The 26,817-nt window shown below is 38.2% G+C and overlaps 1 protein-coding gene across 4 annotated transcripts in view; it reads left to right on the top strand.

Annotated features, from left to right (window-relative positions):
- LOC138807197 (alpha-ketoglutarate-dependent dioxygenase FTO) overlaps positions 1 to 26,817 on the top strand; it is a 385,313-nt gene that overhangs the window by 168,230 nt on the left and 190,266 nt on the right. For all 4 annotated transcript variants that reach the window (XM_069992766.1, XM_069992762.1, XM_069992763.1 and 1 more), the window contains exons 6-7: positions 741 to 884; positions 8,258 to 8,377. In XM_069992766.1, the coding sequence (XP_069848867.1) occupies positions 741 to 884; positions 8,258 to 8,377 (264 nt within the window). The remainder of the gene's footprint in view (positions 1 to 740; positions 885 to 8,257; positions 8,378 to 26,817) is intronic.

The raw sequence follows: 26,817 nt of genomic DNA, 5'->3' as shown, positions 1-26,817 counted from the left end.
GACATACAGTCATTCAGAGGAGAGTTTTCCATTTGTTTTCTGTTTCATGCCACTCCTTAAAGAGTGATGAACTAGATAGCTGTGCTCTTGCTAATGCCCAAATACTACATTCTGCCTTTGAGCATGCTTTGAGGGCCTGAGCCATAGATTCTTTATAATCAGAAGAATCTCTTCTGCCAAAGACTGCAGCTGCCTAGTGTATGCTTTTAGTAGCAAAGGAAAATAACTCATTTGCCTCAAGTTTATAACATTAATTTCCCCTCTGCTGTTACTATTCTATTTTAACCAGTTTTGTGGTCTGGCTTCTTTTAGGTTCACTTGAAATACAGTCAGAGTCATTGACTAGTTATTCATCCTGTGATTATTTATTTTCTTCTACATTTAAGACTCAGTTCTGGATGCTGTAGTACATGTAGAAAAAAAAGTGTGTGTGTGTGTGTGTGTGTGAGAGAGAGAGAGAGAGAGAGAGAGAGAGAGAGAGAGAGAGAAGAGAGAGAGAGAGAGAGAGAGAGAGAGAGAGAGAGAGAGAGAGAGAGAGAGAGAGAGAGAGAGAGAGAGAGAGAGAGAGAGAGAGTCCGAGCCTCTGGGTGCCTACTGTTATAAAGAACCAGGAGGACCACATAAAAATAAAAACTGTCACGGTGAGTGGCCTAAGGAAGGTCTAGTGAATAGTCATGGGAAGTGTGGCTGGTGAACTTGGATCTCACTCATAACCCTGACTGTTGGTTCTGTTTTGGCAGTGTTCTACAGGAACCTTGGATTATATTTTGCAGCGCTGTCAGTTGGCTCTGCAGAATGTCTGTGATGATGTGGACAATGGAGATGTCTCTCTGAAATCCTTTGAGCCTGCAGTTTTGAAACAAGGAGAAGAGATTCACAATGAGGTGAGGACTTTCAAGACAGTGTGAGGTCTGAGAATCTTGCTTGCTTGTAGTAAGCAGACAAATTCATCTGCTGTATTCTTGTTGGTATAAGGCATGGGACTCCTAAGTCAGTGGTGAAATCCCAGTTATTACAGGAGTGGTAAACAGAATATCAGCATGTTGGTGCTTTTTCATTTGGGCTACTGTAACAAAATACAACCTAATAGATAGCTTCTAAAGATTTAGGAATTTCTCTTCATGATTCTGGAGGCTGGAAAATCCAAGATCAAAGTACTGGTAGTTTTGGTGTGGGGGAGGCAAATATCCTGATTCAAAGAAGACACTTTCTTGCTGCATCATTACATGGTGAAAGGGACAAACAAGCCCCTTAGCCTCTTTCAAAAGTGCACTAAGAACTGGGTGTTGGTGGCTCACTTCTATAGTCCCACCTACTCAGGAGGCTGAGATCTGAGGATTGAGATTCAAAGCTAGCCTGGGCAGGAGAGGCCATGAGAGTCTAATCTCCAAGTAAGCACTAAAAAATTGGAAGTGGAGCTGTGGCACTAGCCTTGAGCATAAAAGCTCCAAGCCGACACACATGTGTGCCCACGTGCGTGTGTGTCCCCCCCCCCCCACCACATTAGAAATACACTAAGGGTGCCGGGGCTCAAACCTGTCATCCTACATACTCAGGAGGCAGAGACAGTAAGATTGCCATATAAGGCCAATCTGGGCAAAAAAGTTAGGGAGACCTTATCTCAAAAGCAAGCCATGCGAGATAGACTCCTGCCTGTGGTCCCATTTACTTGGGAGGCAAAGATAGAAGAATTTCAGTCCAAGACAGTGCCAGTAGTTAGTTTAGTGTAAGACACTATCTGAAAAACAGAATAAAAGTTAGCAACCCAAGGAGGCCTTGAGTTCAAATCCCAGTACCACCAAAAATAAATTGCACTGTCTACTCATGAAGGTTCTACTATTGTGATCTATTATCTCTGAAGCCTCAGCTCTTAATATTGTCACCTTTAGAGTTAAAAGCTCAACATAAGAATTTTAGGAGGAACACAGACATTCAGACCAGATTATTGAGAAGAACCTTGAACTGAGAGAACTGAATTTTCTGATAGGTAATAAGCATGTTTATCTTTTGCTCTGGAGAATGCCATTCTCATTCTTCTGAGTCTGTAAGGAAACCTATCCTTTGTTCTAAAGGGAGAGAATGTCTTTATCTTCTAAGGCTACACAAATAGCCTTTCAATAAGCACCTGAAACATAGGCTTTACTCAAGGCAGAAATCCAAGGCATTCAGAACAGTCTCCCTGGAAACACTGAGGGATCGTGCTCAGAACAAGTGATTGGGTTTTGCCTTTTGCTCCTGAAGTCCATTGCATTTCTGCAGACTGTGAGAGCAGCAGGTCTTCACTACATGGTTAATGTGCTCCCCAAACTTGACTGTGTTAATTTATACCCTTTCAATTTTCACTTTATTTCAGAACTATATATAGTTAACTAACATTTTTCTTTAACTGATTGTTTTATGAAGATAAATTTCTTTAAAAAGGAAACTTTGTTACTACTTCAAGTGCTAATTCTAAAGCAAGCAGGAAAATAGTAGCATTGAAAACAGAGGAATCTTATTACATCATCCCAGCAGGTCCTCAGGCCTATAGAAGGCTCTGAACTTGTGTTCTTCTTTCTTCATGTGAAGAAGGGGGATTAGTGGTAATGGAGACACAACCTCATAAATTTAGCTCTTCAAATGAATGAATTTTAGTATGTGCAAATTATAAGTAAAAAAAAAACTTAAAAGAAGTTGAACTACCTAGTGAGGATATGGATAGATTGGGAAAGATGGGGAGAGAACACTGTGACATTAATTAAGATTACTCAAGCATTGTATTCATAATGTGACTTGTTGAATTACCCTTTGTACAACTGGTTTACAAAAAGTATAAACACTAAAAAATAGCTTAAGAGACAAAAGCAAGATTAATGAGTGATAATTATTGATTATAAAGATTTCCACTTCTCTAAGGCTTCCTTTTTGATATAATCAGAATTAATGGAGAATTGGGAATCTAACAGTGTTCTCATTTAGCCTCTCAGTAAATAACTACTGAATCATGTTCCAGGACTCTTCTGCTTACACTTGAATATATTGGTAAAGAAAATAAGACCGTCTAATAAAGGAAGATGATGGTAATGATCATAATTCATTGGCTAATTATATAAAATGCTAGAAGTTGCTAAATAAAATAAAAAAAACATAAGAAAATCCAAAAAACAACCGCAATAATGTAAAGCAAAGCAAAGGAAAAAAAGAGAAAAGAAATCAAACAGAGCATGGTAATGGTGATTGTGAGAACTAAAGAACATCCCCATTGAAAAGATAACCTGCTCACGCCCAGGCCCAGAGTTCAAGCCCCACTACCGACCAAAAAAAAAGAAAAAGAAGAAAAGATACCTGCTCAAAGCAGACACTTAAAAAATGAAGGGCAAGCCCACTTACTACCTGGGAAAAATGCTTCAAGCAGAAGGAATAATGACTGTGAAGACAGAGGATGTCAGTGTTCAGGGGCAGTCTGAGGGGAGCGCTGGACCTGCAGTTGTAGCACATGAGGTCAAAGAGGTAATGGGAGGCTGGGGAGTGTCAGTTTGTGTAGCTCTCTGGAGGCCTCCTTAGGGACAGGGTCTTTTTAGTGTAAGACAATTGGGGAGCCATTTGAGTACCTTTTAGGTTTTATTTAACGTAAAGATGGATAGAAAAAATTAATGCCTATTTGTAATCAGAATCTTTGTGTTATCGAATCAGTGGTTTTCCTTCTTAAAAATAATGAAATGTGGCATTAGTGTCTTCTAGTAAATTTTTGTAGGAAGAAGAGAATGTGTGTTGGAATTTTCCAATCAAATGTACATCTTACAGCTTCTGTGAAAAAGTCTGCACAGGGTATCTCTGTAGACAGGGCCTGAACATCCATCTCTGTTTAGTTCCTTTCTTAGTGAAATAAGTTGTTACAATATAACATTAACTCTTAGGAGCATGTTTACATATCTCATGAGGGAAAGGTGTGGCTGACCTGGCACCAACTAAAGAGCCTATGTGAATATGGTAGAAAAAAGCAGGTGATACTTGTTCCTCTGTGGGAATGATGGAGACGGTTTACAGCTGTATGGTGTTAGAGTACCTTGGAAGTATGATTTGGTGATGTTTGTGTTTGGCTTTCTGTTGCCTAAGTACTCAGCAGTTGAAGTTCAGGCAAGTCATGGGGTGATGGGTCTTCTTTTCTCCCCTTAAATCATTCTCTTGGTATTTCTGGGAGAAAACCTCTTCTTGACATTATCTTTTCTGTCAATGCCACGGAAAAGGCAGGTTCAGACAAGAGGCTTCCAGAGATGGCTTTCTGGCTCATGGCTATGAATCTAAAACTACCTTTTTCTTCTTCATGATCCTGCAGGGTCCCTGGGCCATTTGTATGCCCTTTTGATGCCTGTGGGCTTTACGGGCTTTAATTTCCTCTGTATTGAAATTGCCCAAGTGATAATAATCATTAATTTCGTTAACTGCAGGCTGGAAATCAGGGAATCTGCTTTGCAGGCATAACTTTGAGAGAACGCTCCCATATTGTCTCCTATTCTTGTCTTCAGGGACCTGCATCACATCACCCATGGAACTTTCCTTGGCCCCCATACTACATTTGGCCTCCTGACAGCTTGTCTCTTCTTTCTGCTCTGTTGGCTGTAGGCCTCCTTGGGGGGACTCTGTTCTGGAGAAGGGATAGACACCCAGCCCCTGTCATGGGTAGAACTTTTTCAGTCCGTCAGTAAGGTAGGCTTTGATTTGTTTTTTAGTCTTGAAGTAATAAGGCTTCTGTTGTTTTCTGATTCCTGACCCTCTGGTTTTTGGCCAAGCCCTCCCTGAAGCTTTTCTATCCCTAGAGTTTAGGGAAAGAAGCAATGTTTTTTTTAAACCTCAAATTCTGAATCAATCAGCTGGAAATATTTTTTGCTTCTCTACTTATTTTTCAGAAAAGAACCAACTATATTTTTGTCAGCAGAGTAGCTGGTAAGGGTGATATTTGATTAGAATCCTGTAATTTTTTTTTAACCCACCACAATGAAGTGAAAAAAGAAGGTGGTAGCTGGGCATCAGTGGCTCACGCCTGTAATCCTAGCTACTCAGGAGGCTGAGATCTGAGGATCATGGTTCAAAGCCAGCCCAGGCAGGAAAGTTCATGAAACTCTTATCTCCAATAAACCACCAGAAAACCGGATGTGGCGCTGTAGCTCAAGTGGTAGAGTGCTTGGTTTGAGCTGAGGAGCTGAGGGACAGTGCTCAGGCCCAGAGTTCAAGCCCCATGACCGACCAAAAAAAAAAAAAAAAAAAAAAGAAGGTGGTAGAGTTAAATAGAATGTATGCCAAAGAATCTTATGTCTACTGAGACTGTATCTTGTGGGCTGTACATTAGCCCTTGAGTAAAGCTCTGTTGGATTAGTTCTCAATGTTGAACTTTTCTGAGCAATGTTAATGGGAAGGAGTGAATGTGAATTGATACAGATATTAAAACTTTTGTCTCAGAAAATCTCTTAAGATTGTGAGATACTGTGGATAGTAAATTCTGGAGCTGTGATTTATTTAGTTTGTATGTTTGAATCTAGCAAGCGTGTTATTCAGTAGATATTTTTACTATAGCCCATTTAATCCGTATTACAACCCTATGTGGTTATATAATTATCACTATGTTACATATGATATAGCTGTTCTATAGTGGAACAGTTTGAAACTGACTCCAGAACTCTTATTCTTTTCTTTTTTCCATTTTCTGTGGGTCTGGGATTGAACCTAGGGCTTTATGCATGCTATGAAAATACTCTTCCACTTGAGCTATGCCCCCAGCACTTTTGTTTTGCAGTTTTGTTTTTGAGGTAGGTTTTTACCTTGAACTATTCACACAGTCTTACTAACTCTGCCTCTTGAGAGGCTGAGATTATGGGCATGCATCATTACACCTTGATCAGAACCCTTATTCTTAACCATGATGCTATCCACCTCAAGGATTGGGTATTCGAGGTGGAAGATGAAGACTTTTATCTATTAAAATGGACAGGGTTCTCAGTCTTTGATCTCTTGTTCCATGGTAGATTCCCCCAGTATGTTTTTCTTGTTTCTGAGTGTTAAATCACTAAAATCTGCCCAAATCTACAGGATGAACTCATTGCATATGATTATCAATTTTATTTCCTGGGATAACTTCGTTTCTAAGGCTCATGCATTTTGTTCTCTCAATGAATGTAATCAGCATAAAAATTGGAAAGCCTTAGGAAACCTTTTCATTTCAACCTTGTGTTGGGCTTGATGTTTTGTTTTGCTTGTTTGTTTTTTTGGACAGGCTGTTCTAATAGTATGACAATATTTCATTTAAAAAGTACTCATTTTTTTCTTGTAACATATGTGATTAAACTTGTATCTTCCCCAAAGCTGAACTATGTCTGCATCCGTTCTTTCAAAACTACTCAAGTTTACTGCTGTTAACTACTGTCTTTTAGCACCCAGATAAGGTTTAGCAACTGTTGTCTTAATATTGTCTACATTCCTTTTTTGTTTTGTTTAAACAGCTTTAACTGAAATCAGTGTTACATATCAAACATTTAGTTAATGCAAACTAAAACCTTTTCATACAACTTGATTTTCTCTGGTTTCTGGTTTCAGCCATTTTCACCATTGTTCAATCTTCACAAGTTGCTTTTGTTTGCCCCATGAAAGTTCAATGTGGGTAAACAAACAAGAAAATTCTTTGTGGTGTAGCAGGTGGCAATTATAATAACGCAGCATCTATATATGGAACATGATAACCTTAGCAAAGCCAGACAGCCCAGCATGAAGCTGCGATTGCTGTACATTTTTTGAGGGCAAAAGTAAACAGAATTTTTAGGATAAATGGTATTATTCTTTGATTGTATAATTTGATTTTTTAAGCTAAAAAGGAATGACAGAAGACTTGGGAAATGCATAGGAAGCAATTTCTTAAGCTTTTGAGAAATTTCTTTAATTAATTTCTTTTCTTTTTTGGGGGGGGGAGGTCCAGTCGTGAGCCTGAACTCTGAGCCTGGGCGCTGCCCCTCAGCTCTTCAGCTCAAGGCTAGCGCTCTACCACTTGAGCCACAGCGCTACTTCTGGCTTTTTTTTTTTTTTTTTTTTTTGCTTATGGGTGCTGAGGAATCAAACCCAGGGCCTCAAGCACGCAAGGCAAGCGCTTTACCACTGAGCCACCTTCCCAGCCCCTCTTTAATTAATTTCTTAAGCCTGTCATCTACTGGAATTATTCCAGTTGTAAGGGTCAGAAAACTCAACCTGACTTGACTTAAGTAAAAAAAGGCTTCAGGAATAGCTTGATTGGAGACTAGCTGAAATCACCAAAACTTGCTTTTTTGTCTTTTCATCTTAGAGTCACCTCCTCTTGTGTTGACTCCATTCTTCTCATTTGATGGCAAAATGACTACAGAGTCTTCTTCCTGTATCTTTCAACAGTCTTGTTACCTGGTCTGATTGAACATATACCTACCTTCTTCCTCCAGCCCACTTTTGTCACTAGAAAAATGGGATGGACTGATTGGCTTAGACATGGGTAGTCAGTTCTACACCTGTATTGGAGCTCTAGCTCTAGCTCTACCTAGAACACTGAGTCTCAGTGAGTGATAATAGGTTACCAAGTGCATAGTAAGACTTTGATAGAGTATAGAAGGAGGAAGTCTCAGGTAACAGTGCAAGCTTAGAATAGTAGACTCATAGGAAGAGACTTGAATCATTGTTATCTTTGTTACTTTGTTACTCCACAGCTGTTGCCATTGGCCCTTATTAAGTTGATGGCAATTTGAATACCTCCATAGGTCAAATGCATGTCTTCATAATTAAGTTTATATTGTTTGGTTCTATGGACCAAATTGGCTATCATTTCCTTCTAGCTCATAGATAAATTATTTAAGTCTAAGAAATTTGGGATTGATACTTCTAATATGTATCTACCTCTTGCTTTTTATACTACCCTTTAATGAAGGTGTTTAATAAAGATTTCCATCATACCCAGCACAGGCTGATTATACTTAGGACCTCAGTGTTTATAGCTGACTAACACAGTTTCTTCATATCTGACTTGAAAACCCATCCCAGCTTGAGCTGGGTTGCCTTCCTAAAAGAACCTCAGCTTTCAGAATTCTCTATTCTTGGCAGAAATGCTCTGGAGATGCCAAGTTATATCAGGAAGTGGGAAGGCCCAGCTTTTCTCACCTTTCCTCACCCCATGCCTATTAAGTTACCAGAGGAGAACTGAGTGAGAAGACATTGTCCTTACTTGTCCTTCCCAAGGACATTCTAACCACCACCTCCTCATTCTGGCCCACAGGTCGAGTTTGAGTGGCTGAGACAGTTTTGGTTTCAGGGCAATCGATACAGAAAGTGCACTGATTGGTGGTGTGAACCTATGGAGCAGCTGGAGGGGCTGTGGAAGAAGATGGAAGGTGTGGTAAGTACATGAGGTCTGGCATTGTACTTTCTGGGATGCTGTGCTGTAGAAAGCTTCAGCTGCCTCATTTTCACAGGCAAATATATGTATCTAATTATTTCAGATTATTTATTGCATTTGATTATTTGGAAAGGTAGTGAGAACATCAAACATTTTGTCTGTACAACCTCCGCTTTGTTCAAATAAACATATTTGAGTAGTTTTACACAGTAAGCACATTGCTATATTGATGCTGGGCATGGTGGTGAAGATAGTGCAACAGTACTATCTAAATTTTATTTGCATTAAAAAATAAACCAGCTGCCATCCTAACGGCAGTTCTTGTATCAGTCCAACTCTCAGAACTATAAAAACAAGATCAGAAGGGAGAAAAAAGATGAAGAAAAGGTGGTAAAGTAGCTCAAGTGGTAGAACACTTGTCTAGCAAGCATGAGGCCTTGAGTTCAATCCCTAATACTACCAACACCACCAACAACAACAACAAAGAAAGAAGAAGGAAGTATCTTATGATCAGAACAAGGAACCCAAGGCAAATAGTAGGAAATACAGCTTAAGACAAATGAAAATAACTTAATTATGCTTTAATATAAAGAATAGTAGGAGTAGCAACCACATGATACTTGTAAAGTACCAGATACTAATCCACGTTTTCTTTGTGATTTGACAACCTACTAAAGTAGGTATGGTTTTCTCCCACTTTAATGAAGGAGAAACTCAAAGCCCAAAGTGCTTATGTAACTTTCCCAAGGTCACCCTGCTGATTTGGGTGGGGTGTGGTTGGGGGTGGTAAGCTGGGATTTGAACTCAAAGGTTCTGGCTCTGAGGTCCTGGCCATTCACGGCCTCACTGTTCTGTCTCCAAACAGTTGAATTTGGAATGTAGTGGGAAGGTGATAAAAGCTTGCTAAACTCTGGAGAGAGGGCTACCTCACAGAATTTGAAATGTGTTGGGAAAAGTGAACGAAGATCTGTAGATCTGGGAGCTATTGTTGATCCCGACTTGATTTTTAAAAACTGCTTAGTGAGGAATGATTGACATACAGAAAGCTGCACTTGTCTTAACTTAGTGAATTTGTAGATAAATATTTGGCCCTGAAACCACCATCATATTACATGTTAAATCCTATCATTTCCAAAAGTTCCTGCCATCTGTTACATTATTATTATTATTATTATTATTATTATTATTATTATTATTATTATTATTATTACTACTATTATTACACTTCACAGATATTCTACCCTTATTCTGTCTATCATTTATGGCAGTAGTGGGGTTTGAACTGGGCCCTGTGATTGCTATGCAGGTACTCTACTACTTGAGCAATACCTCAATCCCCTTAAATCCCTATTTAAAGGAATGAAAATATCACATCACAACCCTGAAGGAACCAGCTTAAAAGTCTAGGGGAGAATGTAGAAGTTCCTACTTTTCATCTGTCTACTCACATTTCTAAACCATATCTTTTCATGGATCTGTGTCTAGGGAAAGAATGTTAGAATCCTTCTGTTAGTATATAAGTATCACAGAAAATGATTTCTCCGAAGGCTGTACTAACTAAGCATTGTAAAAATGAGTTGGAAGTAATGTAGAATCCTTGTCTATATCTCTGTTTCTGGTTTTTTTTTTTGTTGTTGTTGTTTGTTTGTTTTTGTCGGTTGTGGGGCTTGAACTTTGAGCCTGAGCACTGTCCCTCAGCAATTCAGCTCAAGGCTAGCACTCTACCACAGTACCACTTTGGATTTTCTGGTGGTTTATTTGAGATGAGTCTTACAGACTTTTCTGCCCGGGCTGGCTTTGAATCATGATCCTCAGATCTCAGCCTCCTGAGTAGCAAGGATTATAGGCATGAGCCACTGGTGCCTGGCTATATCTCCATTTTTAGTTCTATTAATTAACTAAGCTTGTGTGGAATATTACTTAATTTTCATGTAATATGTGCAGCTTTGGTTAAGGGAAAAGTAATTTTTAATTTTTATTACCCTTAATGTGAAATTCTGATTTTGTCTATTTATATAAGAATTTAGAATCTCTCTGTTTTCTGGCTGAGTGTGATAAATTACACTTGTAATACCAGCTATTCTCAAGGCACAGACTGAAAGAATATTGTTTGAGACCCTCCTAGTCAAAAAGTTAAGGAAAGTACATCACAGCAAATAAGCTGGTCATGGTAATATATATTTGTAATACTAGGTAAGTAGGGATCACAGGTAGGAGGATCATGGTTCAGGGTTGGCCAACGGGAAAAAAAATGGGTAAAATGAAAAGACACTGGGGGCATGGTTTAAGCAATAGAGTGCTTGCTAAGCATGCACAAGGCCGAGTTCAAACCACAGTATCAATAGAAAGAAAAAAGAAATTACTTTTCATGCTTAACACTAATATTAAGGCATCTGCTACACTTTGAAATTGTAATTTGACAAAGTTGTAAATTATGAATTGGAAAGCAAGAAAGGAACACATTCATTTTGTAAGACCCAGAAAAATCAAGTATTTTTAAAAATTATTTTTAAGTAAGATCTTTGGTATTGTGATTATGCCAGTGATGTTCATTATAAGATGATTTAAAAGATATGCATTTGGTGGCAGTGGCACGCTTGAGAAAAATATCTGCTATTTATTTTATGGCTGTCATATAAAAAATGTTAAGAGGAATAGCAGTCCTGGGACTTTTCCAGAGCTAGTTTCCTTCCCGTGGCATGGCATTCCTAAGTGTACTGCAGGAAATCAATGGCCCATTGTCTCTGCATGCTGTAGGGCCATCATTATCAGCAGAGCAAAGGTTTGGGCTGAGATAAAAGCAGTTGGTTTTTGTAAATTAAATGTGAGCACTGCCTCAAGCCTTTGAAGAGGAGTTTTAACAAATTCATAATAATTTATTTTCTGCTATTGGAAGAGACAGAAGAGCATGATCTTTGGAAAACTCCACGGCTCTGTGGCTTTCATTGCTGTGCCATCTGGTATTTGTGTACAGGGTGAAATTGCCATTGGCTGGTGAGGCTCTTCCTCTCCGTCCACCTCCTATTTTTTTTATTTGTAAGCAGTAGGGGGCAATGTTGAGCTGCTAGTTTGAGGCCCCAAGATACTAGGCTTTCAGGAAAATGCATACAAATGTACCTTTAACTGTCAAGAATTATCCCTGTTGCTTCAATTTAGCTGTAATCTCCAAGATTCCATAACTCAGGAAATCAGTTGTGGGTTAACAAATTCAACAGCAATTTAACAAAAAGTGCAGTGTTTGCTGCACATTTGGATTCTATAGAACTAGACTAATCTAAAGCATTGCTGAAAGTACTAACTTTGTTTCCTGTTAATATATTATTCAAAATCATTATCATCATATACAAATGACTCTTTGTTATCTCTTTGCTTTTCTGGATTGTAAAATCACGTGTGTATGTTGTGGAAAGATTCCTGTAATCAATGCATTTTTGTCTGTTCTGCAATATAGCATCAATCTCTTTTGGTGAGAAAATAAAAGAAGAAATCCTCAGGCAATCTGTGCGTTTCTTTTTCCCTTTTGCTTAGAAGTAAAGCAACCTTTGACAGCCCTTGTACCAGGGAAGAGACTTATGTTGTAATTTCTCTCTCTCTCTCTGTCTTCTTTTTTTTTCCTTTTTACCTCATGGTTGGTAGGAACAGTCTCAGAAAGGATATAGAATGGAAAATGAGCTTTGAACTACCTTTTCTTCCATTAATGGTAATTGCTTCACGTGTCATAACCAGTCACATATTTCAAAAAGTTTAGTCAGCTGTTTCAAAAACTCCCCTGGCCTCTACTGCCCATTCCATGTCCCAGCAAGCACATTTTTATCACACTGTTTATTCTTGCCATTTCTCTCCCGGAGGATAGTTTCAATCTATGCAGGCTCTTGTGATGTAAATGCTAAGCCTTATATTTGAATGGCATCCTGATAAAATACCACATTTCCCCTGCATATTAGTTTATGAATTTATGAGCCATGAAGCCCAAAGCAATGTAGCCCCCTTTCTTTATAACTCAGGAATTTAGGCCAGCCTTCCCTTTCCTCTTTGCTCATCCACTCATGAAATATTACAACATTATAACCATATAAATAAATGTATTTGTATTTTATTTTATTTTTGAATCAATTCACTGCCTCCCATCCAAGATTATTGTATTATGAGGAGACTCTTCAGGATAAGAGAGAGTTACCATTTGAAAGAAACTGCCTAAGCTTTGCTTTCTGGGTAAAGAGAGACTATGAAAAGCTGAAGTCTCCTGTGAGGTAAGGAAGTCTTGCTGTGGCCAGAGATTCAATGGATAGGCCATTTGTCTCTCAGGGTCTGCTATCGCTCTTTGCAAAACTGACATTTATTTTACCTATAAAAATGTTTTAACACTATCAAATTCACGGTGATTCTGAAAAGAATGCTAGGTGTGAAATCCTCTAAATTGATGACATTTATTCATTTCCTGTTGACCTTAAAAAAATCTATTTGGTTCAATCCAATGGAAATATTCTAATATTGTTTCCAGAGTAAACATTTTCCAAACTAGTAATGATATATATAGTGGAAAGAAATTTCTTCATGCATTATATTTGTTGCTTTACCTTTTTCAAGAGAAAGTAGATCCTTAGTGTGTTGAGGTTTGTTTCCTGTCAGGACAGTTCCCTGCACTGGCATAGCAGTGCATTTATATGGCAGTTGGCCTTAATAACCCTTATTGACTTGAGTGGGTAGGAGCCAAGACTGGATTATTTTAATGTATCCGTTTTGAAACAGTGTAAAACACAACATATAATTATGTTAGGTAAGCTATAGGCTACACTTAATTCTACCCATTTGTGTTAAAATTTGGCACAGGAGAGCAGGGAGATGTGGAAAATGAGTAGGTGTTGTATTTAGTAATGTAACCAGCTTCTTGTTAAAGTTTTAAGAGAAAAGTCTACTTAAGAATGTAAAAGTTGTCCCTGACAAGTTATTTATAATAGTTCTAATTTCTAGATGAGTCATCCTCTTTCCATGTCATTGGGCCAGTGTAAATCATCCAGGAAGCTCCTGCTAAGAATTTGCCCATGGCTGGTGTGGACAGGCCCTGTGGTGTGGGCTATACAGTCCTAGGAACTGTTTGAGATGAGAGCAGTTTGTTTGGTTTTGGAGAGACTAGTGAAGCTATCATCACACTGCTGTAGATTAAATTTGTTCTAAATGGAAACAGGAGCAAGGGTACTTCTCCATATACTGAAACACATACTGAGTATGCTGGTGTTCATTATTGTAAGTTCCACTAGCTAAATTAATTTTAAATTCCTTTCTAGATTAAAGAATTGGAGGACTATAAGGAACAAAGTGATGAAATATAAATGGTAAATCTTTTGGTTAATTTTAATGATGACATTGCCTCCTTACAATATGTACATATATTATATGTGTATTTCTCATCCACATTAATGTTTATTTATGTACTAATTTACATGTGTGTAATGCTAACTCATTTTTCAGGGTTAGCATTTCTAATCTGGGAGCAGTGTATATTATGGTAATTTAGGATCTGGTGTGGAGTGCCTGCTGGTGAGTTTAAAGTAAAATTTAAGTCACCCTCCTTTTTTAACCAGGATAATACTGAGTAGCTCAATATATACACAAATTAGAGGTAAGTTGGACTGTTATAAGCATCCAGTGATTCAAATTCTGGACCATTATGTTTGGGCTTGGAAATTTGGAAAAAAGAAAAGGCCACATTTAGCCATAATAGTATAGTGTCTGTGACCCATACTTTTGGTTATCCTAAACATATTCACAGAAGGTTGTTTATTGCTATTCTCCCCCTGTCCACTCAGTCCCTCCAGTTCCCCACAGCTGTATTGTCCTATTAAACAATTTTGCATGTGATTCAATAAACTTCTAGCAAGTTTTGGTTTCTTCTTTGATTGCCTTTTGTATTTCTCTCATATTTTTCTATCTTCCTCCCCCACCTCCCATAGTGGCTGTAGATTTAGTAAGGGCTTTTTTTTTTTTTTTTTTCAAGCATCCTGTCTTTTTAGGGGGAAAAAATTTACAATTCTAAGAGAATTCAGGCTTAAGCCTAAAAACAGAATGTGCATTGGAAGCACAAAGGATTGTGTTTATGATTCTCTTTGAAGCGTTTTTGCAACTGGATAAGGAAAATTTTAGAAACCCTCTGATAGTGTTCAGGGTAAATACTTAAACCCCTTTAGAGAATTTCACACACAGATACTGTGCCGCAGAAAAAAGGGATACTTATGTTTCTCAAAGCTGCTACAGCCTACAGCTTTGTACTTAAAGACAGAGGTGTTGAATAGAATTCTACTGAGGATACATCCAGTGACAATATCTCCAGGAACATCAGAGCAAACAGTGGGTAGGACTTTCTGTTTTAACCCTTCCATGAGCTGTATGAGGTGAGCTTCCTTGGTATCCAGTGCTTACAAGTGCCTGGTACAACCCAGGAATGTTAAAAGACTGGAGCTGCCCCCTCGGTTATGCACACAACAGAAATAAGACTAGAAAGGCTGAAGATGGTGAGACATAGTGACAGAAGTGAGGAAATTTCAAGTGAAAGCCTTGCCATCTCTCTTAACTCCTTCTAGTGTGTGGAGAGAAAAACTGGACTAAGTAACTGAACTTGATATTTTAGATGCCATATCATGGAATTTGGCTAAATTCTGTTAGGTTTCATTATTACCCCCCCCCACACACACACCACACACACACACACACACACACACACACACACACACACACACACACACACACACACACACATACACACACACACACACACACACACTACACATTCTATATGTTAAAAATATAGATGATTCTGTAAATGTTATAAAATCAAATGAATGGAAAGGATGTGGAATTTAATCAGCAGGCCTACATTTTTTAAAGGGATGCAAGATTTCCTAAGGATGCTGTTTCCATTGTGTGGAGTGTTATCCAGACGTTGGGCTCTTTTTTGAAGTTGGTTAATGAGTGATCACTAAAACTGTTACCTTCTGAAGATTATCATAATGATGATATCATGAGAAAGTTTATAAAAAGAAAATGCACATGTGAAACATCACCAATAATAATGGTAGGAGGTGGTGGGAACAGTCCACAACCTAGGAAGCCTTTCTTAGAGGTGGTTTGACTGAGTCTCCCTTACAGACAGTATCACCCGCTTTTTTTCATATCCCTACCTCTAAAGCTGGGGTCTGGCTAGGAGTTAAAGGGACTCATAACTCATCTAATGTTTCTATCCACTATGGGTTAAATACTTGGGAAGGTAGGGTTGGGAATCTTTCCATATTTTGCAAAAAATGTCCCAGTAGAGAAATGTATTCCATCTGCCAAAAACTGACGTAGCAGAGAGCTGAGAATGCATTACAATGCCTTTTCCACACATTAAGAGTAACATAACCATTGCCTGTCCTCTCCCTGCCAGCGTTTGAAAATTAATGATTCTTTATTTTTAATCAAAGGAAACTGTTTGTTTTTCTGTAGTCCTGAAATGATCTCTGTAATCACTTGTAGATGATACTTGTAATTCTGTCTTTACCTAACAAGTAAATTATGATTGACTTCTTTGCATTTTCTGTACATAATCTCAGCCCATCTGGAACCACCTGTGACAGTCTCACTTGTAAATTTTCCTTGGTGTGTATAAGTCTCAAATAGATAATCTGCTGCTTGTTTTTGACTGATTGACAAAATTAGCCTTCAGTAAATATCTGGTATATTAGGGCAGTATTTAAAATTAAATATATTAGTTTTAGACACATCTGCTTTGGCTATGAAGACTTGGAGCTATGGTAGCTTTGTCCTGTTACATAAATAATAACTTAAATGAAAAAAATCGCAATACCTAGAATTATACATCATATGGTCTTTAACAGATGTTGGGGGATTAAGAGCTTTTGTATTTTAGTTAATGACATAACTTCATTCCATTAGCACTGAGTTTTTTAAAGGATGGAGTGGTGGGATATGCCAATGCCTATAATAACTTAATATTTTTGGTACCAAAGTCTCATATCCCACAGCACTTGAATATTAGATGGGAAAGATGAATCATATTCAGTTACTCAGTAAAAAGCTAACTGAAAATTAACCTATTCCAAGCCAAGCATTTGATTCCTGTAATCCCCCGGTCTTTCCAGTGTCTCACTGCCATTCAATAATTTGAACTATCCAGTTGCCTAGCCTACGACTTCACAATCTGATAATGACTTGACCCGTCTTCATCACCTTCTATGCTAGCACCATTGTTGTTCATAGAAACAGCATCAATCAGCCTTCTAGCTTTGGTTATTCTACATTCACTATGGTTAGATGGTTCCTTTAAAATACAAGTGAACTCATTTTATACCTGAGGTCCAAAGCTACCATCATGTTGAGAAATTCAGCCCACCTGTGATGGCACAATACCATGTAGATCCGTGCTAACCTTCCCTCTCATTCCCACCTCATCCTACTCTCTGCTCTGTGTATGCTTAGTACACTTCTGCCAGAGACTTTCCATATCCTTTTACCTCTGTCTGGAATATGTTTTCCTTTCTTATTTGCTTGGCTCATCTCTCACTTTTCCCCTTCCTGAGATAGTTTCTCTTAGGAAGAACACTCCGATAGTGAGATTATGTTGCCTTGTTCTATATTACTTCATACCATTCTCAGCACAGGCCACTAGAAATCATGCGTACTTCAGTCATGATTTCAGCAGTAGTTGGTACACAGCTGGTACTCAGCACACATGTGCTACAATAAGCATTTGATGGGAGATCATTTTTCTAGCCTTTTGTATCCACATTGGTCATCATGGCCTTTAATAAGTTCTTTTGAACTCTGTGTTTTCCTAAAACAATACCTCCTGCTTAGCAGGAATATTTTTGGATTAGTTCTATTTTAAAACAAACAGTCCTTACATCAATACCTCAAAACATTTTTAACTTTAAAAAAATATCCAGGGCACAGAGGCATGTCCTGTTTTATGCCTTTAGCATTTCTAGCTAAGTAGATTGAGTAATCACTGGCAAACAACTTATATAAATCTGGGAAATCTTTTTTTTTTAATGAGAGAATTAAGTAGGTTATTTGTTTCCCAGAGTAGCAGTGTTGCTAAAACCAGAATCATAGTGTTCTGGATCATTTGTTGGTATTGTTTATATTTCAGATTTCTCTACTTTTAAAAAACATGCTAGAGTAAAATGATCTCAAATATAAATGACTTTCCTGCAAAGTTGAACTTTGTTGCTGTTAATTTTCAGAATATAGAGATAGCAATATACACCGGACAGGCTTTGGGCACAGAAATAGGGAAATCCCTCAGGAGTAAACTGACTTTGGCTAGACAAGCTGAAAACTGATTAAAATATTTATCATCCTTTGGGTATGCAATAGCTTTTGATGATGGAAGGCCTATTAATATTCATCTTTGCTGCTTGTCTACACTTCAGACACATCCCAGGAAAGGATGTTCAAATGACCAGTTTTCTTTCCTCACCAGGAGTCGTTGAGCCCCAATACAGCTTGGAACCAAGAACTGCCTTGTGATGTGCTTCAGCTTTTCCTCTGGGGAATAGGGATGGGGAATACAAACCAGGAGAGACCTTTGCACTGGAAAGCTTTAAAGGATTACTGCTTTCTTGCAGAAAGTCTTTTGCTAGAACAAAGGAAAAAGTTGGGCCATAATTTCATAAGCACCAGAACTACTGTTGCTATCTGAGTACAGGAAGGAGATTTAGCTCCTTAGATTAAGTTTGGGGATTGGAGCCTTCTAAAGGATTTTGATGTGAATGTCAATAGGAACTGCTACTCCTCATCCCTGAACCAACCATTTTGTTGAGGAAGGAGTAGAAAAACCAGTTGTGTCTGTCCCTAATGTCCAGGTCTTCTGACCGGTTGTTTAGAGTATTAGATCTTTTTTTGAATCTTGACAGTGTCTGACTGAAGATGATGTCATGTCCACAGAGCCAGGAAAGAGTAGCACAAGATCTTTTTAGTTTGTTTTATTCCTTGCAGGGATGGAGAACCATTTTTCTGACAAGGGTCATTTGGATGTTTATAACATCATTTGTGTGCCATAGAAAATTATCAATATAGGCAGATGGCTGTAGGTAGCCTATAAGAAGTCTATAAGAAGCCTGACCCATCATGTACCAAATGACTTCTCAGGCATGCTAGAGGCCCCTCCCACCTCATGCAATGGGAAAAAAGAACTTGGTTTTATAGGTTGTAATTTATTATTTTAGCAGTGTTTTTTTTCTGTCTAGATTGGGATAACCTTAATTATATATACATATATATATATGTGTGTGTGTATAATTATATATACATATATATGTGTGTGTATATATATATATATATATACACACACACACACACACACATATATATATATGTATATATAATTAAGGTTCAAACAGGATCTCTTCATTGATTGATCTGAAAAACCCAGAAGTTAAATATAATATTTTCATTAAAAGGCCAGTGACATTAGCACCTTAGTTTTTAATCTTGTAAAGCCGACTGTTTAGAATCTTCTCCATTTGCATATCAGTTTTTATGAAAAAAGGGGTAATCATTATATTTGAAATCTATTTTAATGTAGTGTTCTCTCTTCATCCTAGTCATTTACTCCTCATGTAGCTGTTCCACATCATGTAGATAAATGTGAAGTTATACAAAGAGCTGGGGCTTCCATCTCCCAGGTTGCTAAGACACAAGGCAGTAAGTAATTCACTGGAAGGAAAATCAAAGGAGAAAAGCGATTCTGACATAGGCCTTTGGGAATATAAGGGGTTTTGATAGATGGCAGTGGGTGGAGGATATTCAAAGATGGCAAGAGCTGAGATGCTATACTGGGAAAATATAAGGTGTGCTCACAGACTTGGTCAGACTGAATGGAGATTGGTCTGTGTGAGTCCAGTAGTGAGAGATAATGTAAGGAGGAAGATTATCAAGGGCCTTTATTTCTAATACTTTTCTTTCCAAGGGACATTGCTCTTCCTGCCTAATGAATGCCTTGCTGTCACAATCATGAGAAGCAAACTGCTAAATAAAAATAAAATGAAAGCTAGTTGCAAATGTTCTTTTTGGGAAACAAGTCAAATTCCATTTTTTTCTCCAATTTCAAGACTTGTCTGCATCCTGAACACAACAAATAAGCAGTGCAACATCTTCTCAGTGGGGATTACAAGATAGCTTGTGCATTTTTTTCTACCAGGGTTCATTCATTTTTATCGCTCTCATAAATTGAATACCAGATTAATAATTTTGGATATTGTCCAGAGGCAGGTCTTTCCATATATAACCACTTCAATTATTTTTATTGTTTAGGTATAGAAATAAGATTTTCTATAAAATAAAATCTTCCTTCCTTCCTTCTTTCCTTCCTTCCTTCCTTCCTTCTTTTTTCTCTTTCTTTCTTTCTTTCTTTCTTTCTTTCTTTCTTTCTTTCTTTCTTTCTTTCTTTCTTTCTTTCTTTCTTTCTTTCTTTCTCTCTTTTTCTCTTTCTTTCTTTCTCTTTCTTTCTCTTTCTTTCTTTCTTTTTCCCTTCTTTCTTTCTTTCTTTCTTCCTTTTTCCCTTCTTCCTTCCTTCCTTCCTTCCTTCCTTCCTTCCTTCCTTCCTTCTTTCTTTCTTTCTTTCTTTCTTTCTTTCTTTCTTTCTTTCTTTCTTTCTCTCTTTTTCTCTTTCTTTCTTTCTCTTTCTTTCTCTTTCTTTCTTTCTTTTTCCCTTTCTTTCTTTCTTCCTTCCTTTTTCCCTTCTTTCTTTCTTTCTTCCTTCCTTTTTCCCTTCCTTCCTTTCTTTCTTTCTTTCTTTCTTTCTTTCTTTCTTTCTTTCTTTCTTTCTTTCTTTCTTTCTTTCTTTCTTTCTTTCTTTCTTTCTTTCTTTCTTTCTTTCTTTCTTTCTTTCTTTCTTTCTTTCTTTCTTTCTTTCTTTCTTTCTTTCCTTCCTGTTGGTCATGGGGCTTGAACTCTGGACCTGGGCACTGTCCCTGAGCTCTTCAGCTCAAGGCTAGTGCTCTACCACTTGAGCCACAACGCCACTTCCAGTTTTTTGGTGGTTTATTGGAGATAAGATCTCACAAACTTTCCTGCCTGGGCTGGCTTTGAACCACGATTCTCAGATCTCAGCATCCTGAGTAGCTAGGATTATAGGTGTGAGCTGCTGGTACCCAGCTTCTTCTTTTTTCTTTGATATATTTCATCCTTTGCTATTAGAATTGTGGTTTGGAGGAAGTGACATCTTGCTTTGTGCAAGTGGCAGTCTTGAAGACACAGGACTTGCAAAAATGTATTTCAAAATACAGATATCTTGGTTCAGGATAGCAGGTGTGGTAATGTCACTTCCACTGCCAAAATTGAGCAGTGTCTTTCCCACACTCTCTCTCCATTCTTTGGCTAAGAGCTCAGATTCATGATTATACACTGTTAGCATATCATTCACACCACCTAAAATACTGAGCAAATGTACGGAATGTGAATGGTCTCTCCACTTTTATATACAGACTTCTGCTAGACACTCATCCCCTCTACATGACACTTTAGTTTTCAGTGACTAGTTCCCACCACCACCCCCCCCCCCCAGCCCACTAGGCACAAGTTGTTAATTCTTGAGTTATTCCTAACTCCCTTTACTTTCTTCTTCAGATTTGGACTTCTGAAAGATTTCCTTTTCTTTTATTCTCTTTGGAATCTAAAGTCTTGGGGCTAATTCAGAGACCTTTTTCCCTTTTCTGTGGTAGTGAGATAGAGAAATGATATTATGGGCTACTGCTTTACTTTACTAGAGAGCCAAGTGACATTTACCCTGAGTGATGCTTCTTCCCTAGAGACCATGTGGGCTTCATGCTGTTAGAATGACTTCTTTACTCTCATATTTCCTGACAAACAGGTAACAGAGATATAGTCATATGTATTATTAATTTCTTCGAAGGCCTGGGACATTTGTTCTATGCTGGTGGTACCCAGATGCTGGGCTCTGACAAGCTCAGTTTTAACTGATATAGAATTCTACAATACCAGTGTTGGAAGGGACTCGAAAGACAATCATTCTGTCCTCCTCCTCCTCTTTGGAAAACAAGAACTCAGAAGAGCATAGAAGAGCATGTCTAGAGGCATGAAGCCAACAATAATGGATATGGAACCCAGATTTCTGGTTCCCACATCTTTGTTTTCAATTATTCTCAGAATCTCCCAGTGCTTATGCCTTTTCTCATATTTTCATTTGTGTGCTAGCACCGAAGTATGACAAAGAGAATATTTTCTTGAAGCTTTTTCCTCTATTCTGTGTTTGGGTCTGGCATATCCGGTCTGGTTTGCTCCAGGATGGATAGTTGGCTCACTCAGCATTCATTCCTCCCTTCTTCCCTGACAGCATCCTGACATTGCATTGTGGTGTAATGCAGGTGAGGTGCATTGTCTTAGTATGGATGTGGATGGGCTTGTGACCTGCCAGGTGAGTTCAGATAAGTTCTCTCAGGACTGTTGGCTTGCACTGATGCATAATTCAAAATTCAAACAATATAAAAATATTTACAGTGAAATTGCCCTTTTCCCCACTTGCTCCCCCAGTCATCCATTTTGCTCCCTTAGAAGCTACTTGTATCCCCAGATTCCTTTTTTTTAATCATATAATTACTCCCATATTTGTATATTCTTTCAGTCACTGCATATGATTTCATAACTTATTTAACTGGTCTCTTACTTCCTTCAGTTTCTTTTACAGATAGTGTTGTAATGACTGTCCTAGCATTTTTCACATTTGAGATTTATGATAATACCTAGGAGTAGAATCATAGGATCAGAAGATATGTGGGAGGTGGGTGTGGTGGTACATGCCTGTATTTTCAGCTATTCGGGAGGTAGAGATGAGAGAATTGTAGTTTAAGACCAACTTGGGTATAGGAGTTAGCAGTATATATATATATATATATATATATATATATATATATATATATATACACACACACACACACACACACACACATGTATATGTATATATGTGAATACACACACACACATATAAACAAGCATGCATGGTGGTACATAGCTGTAATTCCAGCTATACTAGAAGGTATACTAGAGGTAGGAGGATTGCACTATACTAGAGGTAAGAGGATTGCACTTAAAAAAGGCAAAAAGTGTGAGACCTTACTTGAAAAAGAAACTAAGGCAAAAAGGTCTGGAGTCATGACTGAACAGATACAATGCTTGCCTAACAAACACAAAACCCTGAGTTCAGACTCCATATCCAAAAGAAAAAATAATATGTATATTTTTAGTTATAAAAGAGATGGCCATGTAGCTCGCCATACAGTTTGTAGCAGAGCTTATTATATGTGTTTATGTGCCCCTGTGTTTATACATGCATATGTATATATAGCACACGTGTTTCTATATTAGCATTTTCATGAAATAGTGCTTATTTTCCCACATCCTCACCATTGCTTCTGTTATCAGATTAAAAAAAATTGTTTTGCAGATTTGATTCATGAAAAATGATGTATTAAGTACATTTTTTCAGTCCTGCTTTGCCGATGAAGAAACTATGGCTCAGAGTTATTATAGGATTTTCTAGGTTACAAAAAGTAGTGGGTAACAGAGATGGGGTTGATAGAGTGACAAAGGCTACTGCTTTCTTAGTAGCTATTATGATCTCAACCAAACTTAGTACATCCAAGGAATCTGGACAGATCCAGAGGTTCTAGCCGGAAATTCTAATGTATCCTTGACTGGTAAATGTGTGGAGGTTGTTCTTTCACTGTGAAATTGTGCACCATATCTACTGGGCCTGTCCAGGTTTTCCTTACATCTTGTAATGCTGTAGTGGGGTGGAATTGAGTACCATGAAGAATGTAGTTACTCCTTTACCATGGCATATTTGGGCTTTGTGCTCTGACTATTTTCATAGATGGAAAAGGAGCGGGGAAACATGGCACATTGCCTGATTTTTCTGTTTAAAGTTATGTTCCTGTTGGACTCTGTTCAGGTCTGAATTTTAGTTGTTGTGTTCAGATATGATGAGCTGCCTTGGACTCTTCTGTTTGCTGTCATTCTTTCTTCACAGGTCAGTCTTCATTAGAATTATTTAAACACTGATTCATTCTCTGTTCTGGGCCTTTTTCTGCTTGGCTGCAGAAGTGCTGATTTGAAACCTTTATGCTTCCCATATAGTTTCTAGGTAAACAATTCTTTTGAGAAGAGGTTTGGGGGCATTGAGATGATTGGAGAGCCATTAGCATTCTGTTTTCTACCAAAGGCAACTGTGTTGGTCAGCTTCTGTCACTGTGATAAAATACCCAAGAGATGTCAGATGAAAGAAGGAAAATTTTATTTTGGTTCACAGTTTTAGAAGTTGCAGTCCAAGGTTAGGTGGCTCTGTTGCTTTGGGCCTGCGATGAGACAGCTATCAAAGAAGTAAGAATGTGTGGTGTTAAAATAAGAGGCTGCTCACCTCATGGCAGTCTGGGAGCGGGGAGAGAAGAAGGAGGGGAGGGGATGGTAGAGCGAAGGAGAGGAGAGAGGAGAAAAGAGAGAGAGAAAAGAAGAGACCAGGGATCCCCTTTGGGGATCACCCAAAGGCATGCTTTCAAGGACTATCTCCAAATAGCCCATCAAATTATGAAACTATTAATAGTTTAACCTATTGCTAAGGTCAGGGTTCTCTGTATCCAATACTTCCCCAAAGCCCATAAGGTGGCAAGCAAGCCTTTAACATAGGACCTCTTGGAACATTTTAAATCCAAACCTTAACATCAGGGATGAAAAGAGATCTCGGCAAGGACAGAGAACTTGCCTGTGAACCCTCGGTGAACTGAGTTGGTACACTCTGATAAGTGAGGGACACCTTACAGGATCATATTTCATGTTATATCTTACTATGTTGTAAAATTAGGTTTTTAGATTGTGTCATCCATGAAGTCAGCTACCAAGTGATTTCAGAATATGCCTCCCTTACCTTTGAAGTGCTCAACTTCGATCTCTTAAGTTAAGAATAGCTCTTCCAACTGGGATTTGTGAACCCAACTAGGAATTGTTTTGGCTTCATCACTTACTATGTATGATGCTGAACATACCTTGAGTATTATTTCTTCATCTGTAAGATACAGACATGTAGTACTTCCCTTTGTGATTGCTGGGAAAGTGCCTGGTGTTTTGCACACTGTCTGGCACATGTGGCTTTCATTGTTTTGAACTTATCCTCCTCTTTCATTCTTCTTCCACCCTGCTGACCCAGTGTCCCATCATTTTCACCCAACTTCTATTGGGCAATGGTATTCATTCAGTGGTCTGCTCAAAAGTCATTTCTTTTTATTTTGCTTTGTTTTTTTCTCAGACCATTTATCATTACCTGACATTATGTCTTCCATGTCTACCTACTACTACCTGTTCCTGCATATAGGGGCAATTTGAGAGCAAGGACTTTGTCTTGTGTAATACTCCATGCCTGATACAAAGTCACAACACAAGAAATTTTTGAGAACCAAGAAGAAACATTCTTTGCATGTGGGTATGGCTGCATATTTTCTGCATTGGTCATGCTCTGTTATGGCATCTTTGTTGAATGGCCTGTTGACTTTGTTATTTAATCTACTTGACAAACTCCATAATTTAAAAACATTCAACTGCAGAAATAATCTTTGTAACAACTTTCTCCAGAATGTAATTTCTCTCAGTTCATAATGGCATTAAGGATTAGGATGTATTTTAGCAACACCTGTGCTGTTTTTAAAAGTTGTGAATACTATCTCTAGAATTTGGATTTAGAAGTTATAGCTCTTAAAATGAGTAGCATATTTGAGTCACCCAGAATTTTTTTAATATCACCACTTAGAATCTTCCTTCAGAGATTCTGATTTATCTCTGTTAAGCCATAGCTACTAGATGATTCTCACATTTCATCAAGCTACAAATGACCCTGATATATGGTCAGGGTTGAGAATTACTGTCCCAGTAGGAACCACGCATCCCACCAAGTTAGATTTGATTGAGTGGATGAGCAATGATAGCAAATGAGCTAGAAAGCTTTCACATTTTAAACCAACACAGTGTACTGAGTACCTTTCCTTAATTTCTGGAAGACTCAGAAGGGAAATGCAGTGTTGATAGTAAGAAATAATGTTGATAATAAAGATAGAAGAAGAGGATGGAAGTTTGGGAAAGGGTAGGATGCATTTAGATGGGTCTGATTTCAGAGCACTTCATAGTCAGTGGGGACTTCTTAGTTGAGTTTTAGCATGAGGAGAATTTGACAGGTAGAGATTGAGAGTTGAAGAGAGTGGATCTTTCACATGGAAGGACCAGGATATATAGTGGTAGAAGAAGGAGAGTGCAGATTATATTCATAGTTCCTAAGGAGGGGCCCTGGCTGGCAGTCCTATTAAACTAGTTGCTTCTGAGAGTTCTCAATCTTGAGAAATGGTACCACTCCCTACCTAATGCTTCAAGGCAGGACAGGAGGAATGGACCTTGAGACTTCCTCTCTCCATCCCATGTATGGAGTTGAAGACTCTTGACCTCTGGATTGTCTCTCAAATCTGTTTTCTCTCCTGTTGCCAGCCTAGTCCTGGATACTACCTCTACTCTCCTAGGTATTGTAGTGGCTGATACTATGGCTTCTTGTGCTTTTCATACAGTGGCCAGAATAATGTTTTTAATTGTGAATTTCAATCAGCCCTTTCTCTGCATAAACTCATTGGTGGGTTACAGTTGTTTGTAAGCCTTATTGCTTTTCTTTTATTTATTTATTTTTTAATTTTATTGTAAAGATGCTGTACAGAGGGATTACTGTGCTTTATTACTTTTCTCCCACCTTCCATTCCCTCCAAACTTGTACTCTTTAGTTTCCCATTGTACTGTCTTTTCTTCCATCAATCCAAAACACTGTACTCCCTTCTTTATGGCCTGTGTATTATTTCCTCTTTCTGGAATGTCTTCTCCAACCAAGACAGACACATGAACTATTTTTCTTCATTTTCAGATATGACCTCAGTTACCTGCTCAGGAAAGCCCCTTGACTTGTTTAGGTTGCTTGGCTCTACTTATACTGTTCCCCACGTGAAAGAAGCACTTGCAACTCAAGTTTTATTCTGAATGCAGCGCATATCTTTAGCCAATAGAACTTGGGAGCAGTTACCTATTTCATAAAGATCCAGTGCTGCTAGAGATAGCAGCATTGCGGAAGTGAGTTTTAGTAGGTAATTTATGAATCTCATTAACTGCCCTTTGACAAAGAACCAGGGCTGGTGAGCACATTATAAAATAGAGTATGAGAACTGTACTTTGAAGATAAGTTCTGCTTGTTAGAAACTTAGTTATGCTTTCTGTCATATTCTTTTTCTCATTTCAGTCTCTTCAAAATGTCACTCACTTTAGACATTGAGAAAAGTTGGGCTCCTGGAACATCACGTTTTCCTTTCCTTTGCCAGATAGAAGCTACCCCAGGAACGTTGGCCCTCATCCTT

This window comes from Dipodomys merriami, unplaced genomic scaffold, assembly GCF_024711535.1.
Source record: "Dipodomys merriami isolate MVZ:Mamm:240054 unplaced genomic scaffold, mDipMer1.0.p SCAF_415, whole genome shotgun sequence".
Classification (NCBI taxonomy): Eukaryota; Metazoa; Chordata; class Mammalia; order Rodentia; family Heteromyidae; genus Dipodomys; species Dipodomys merriami.
This window is presented reverse-complemented; position numbering and strand designations above follow the sequence as displayed.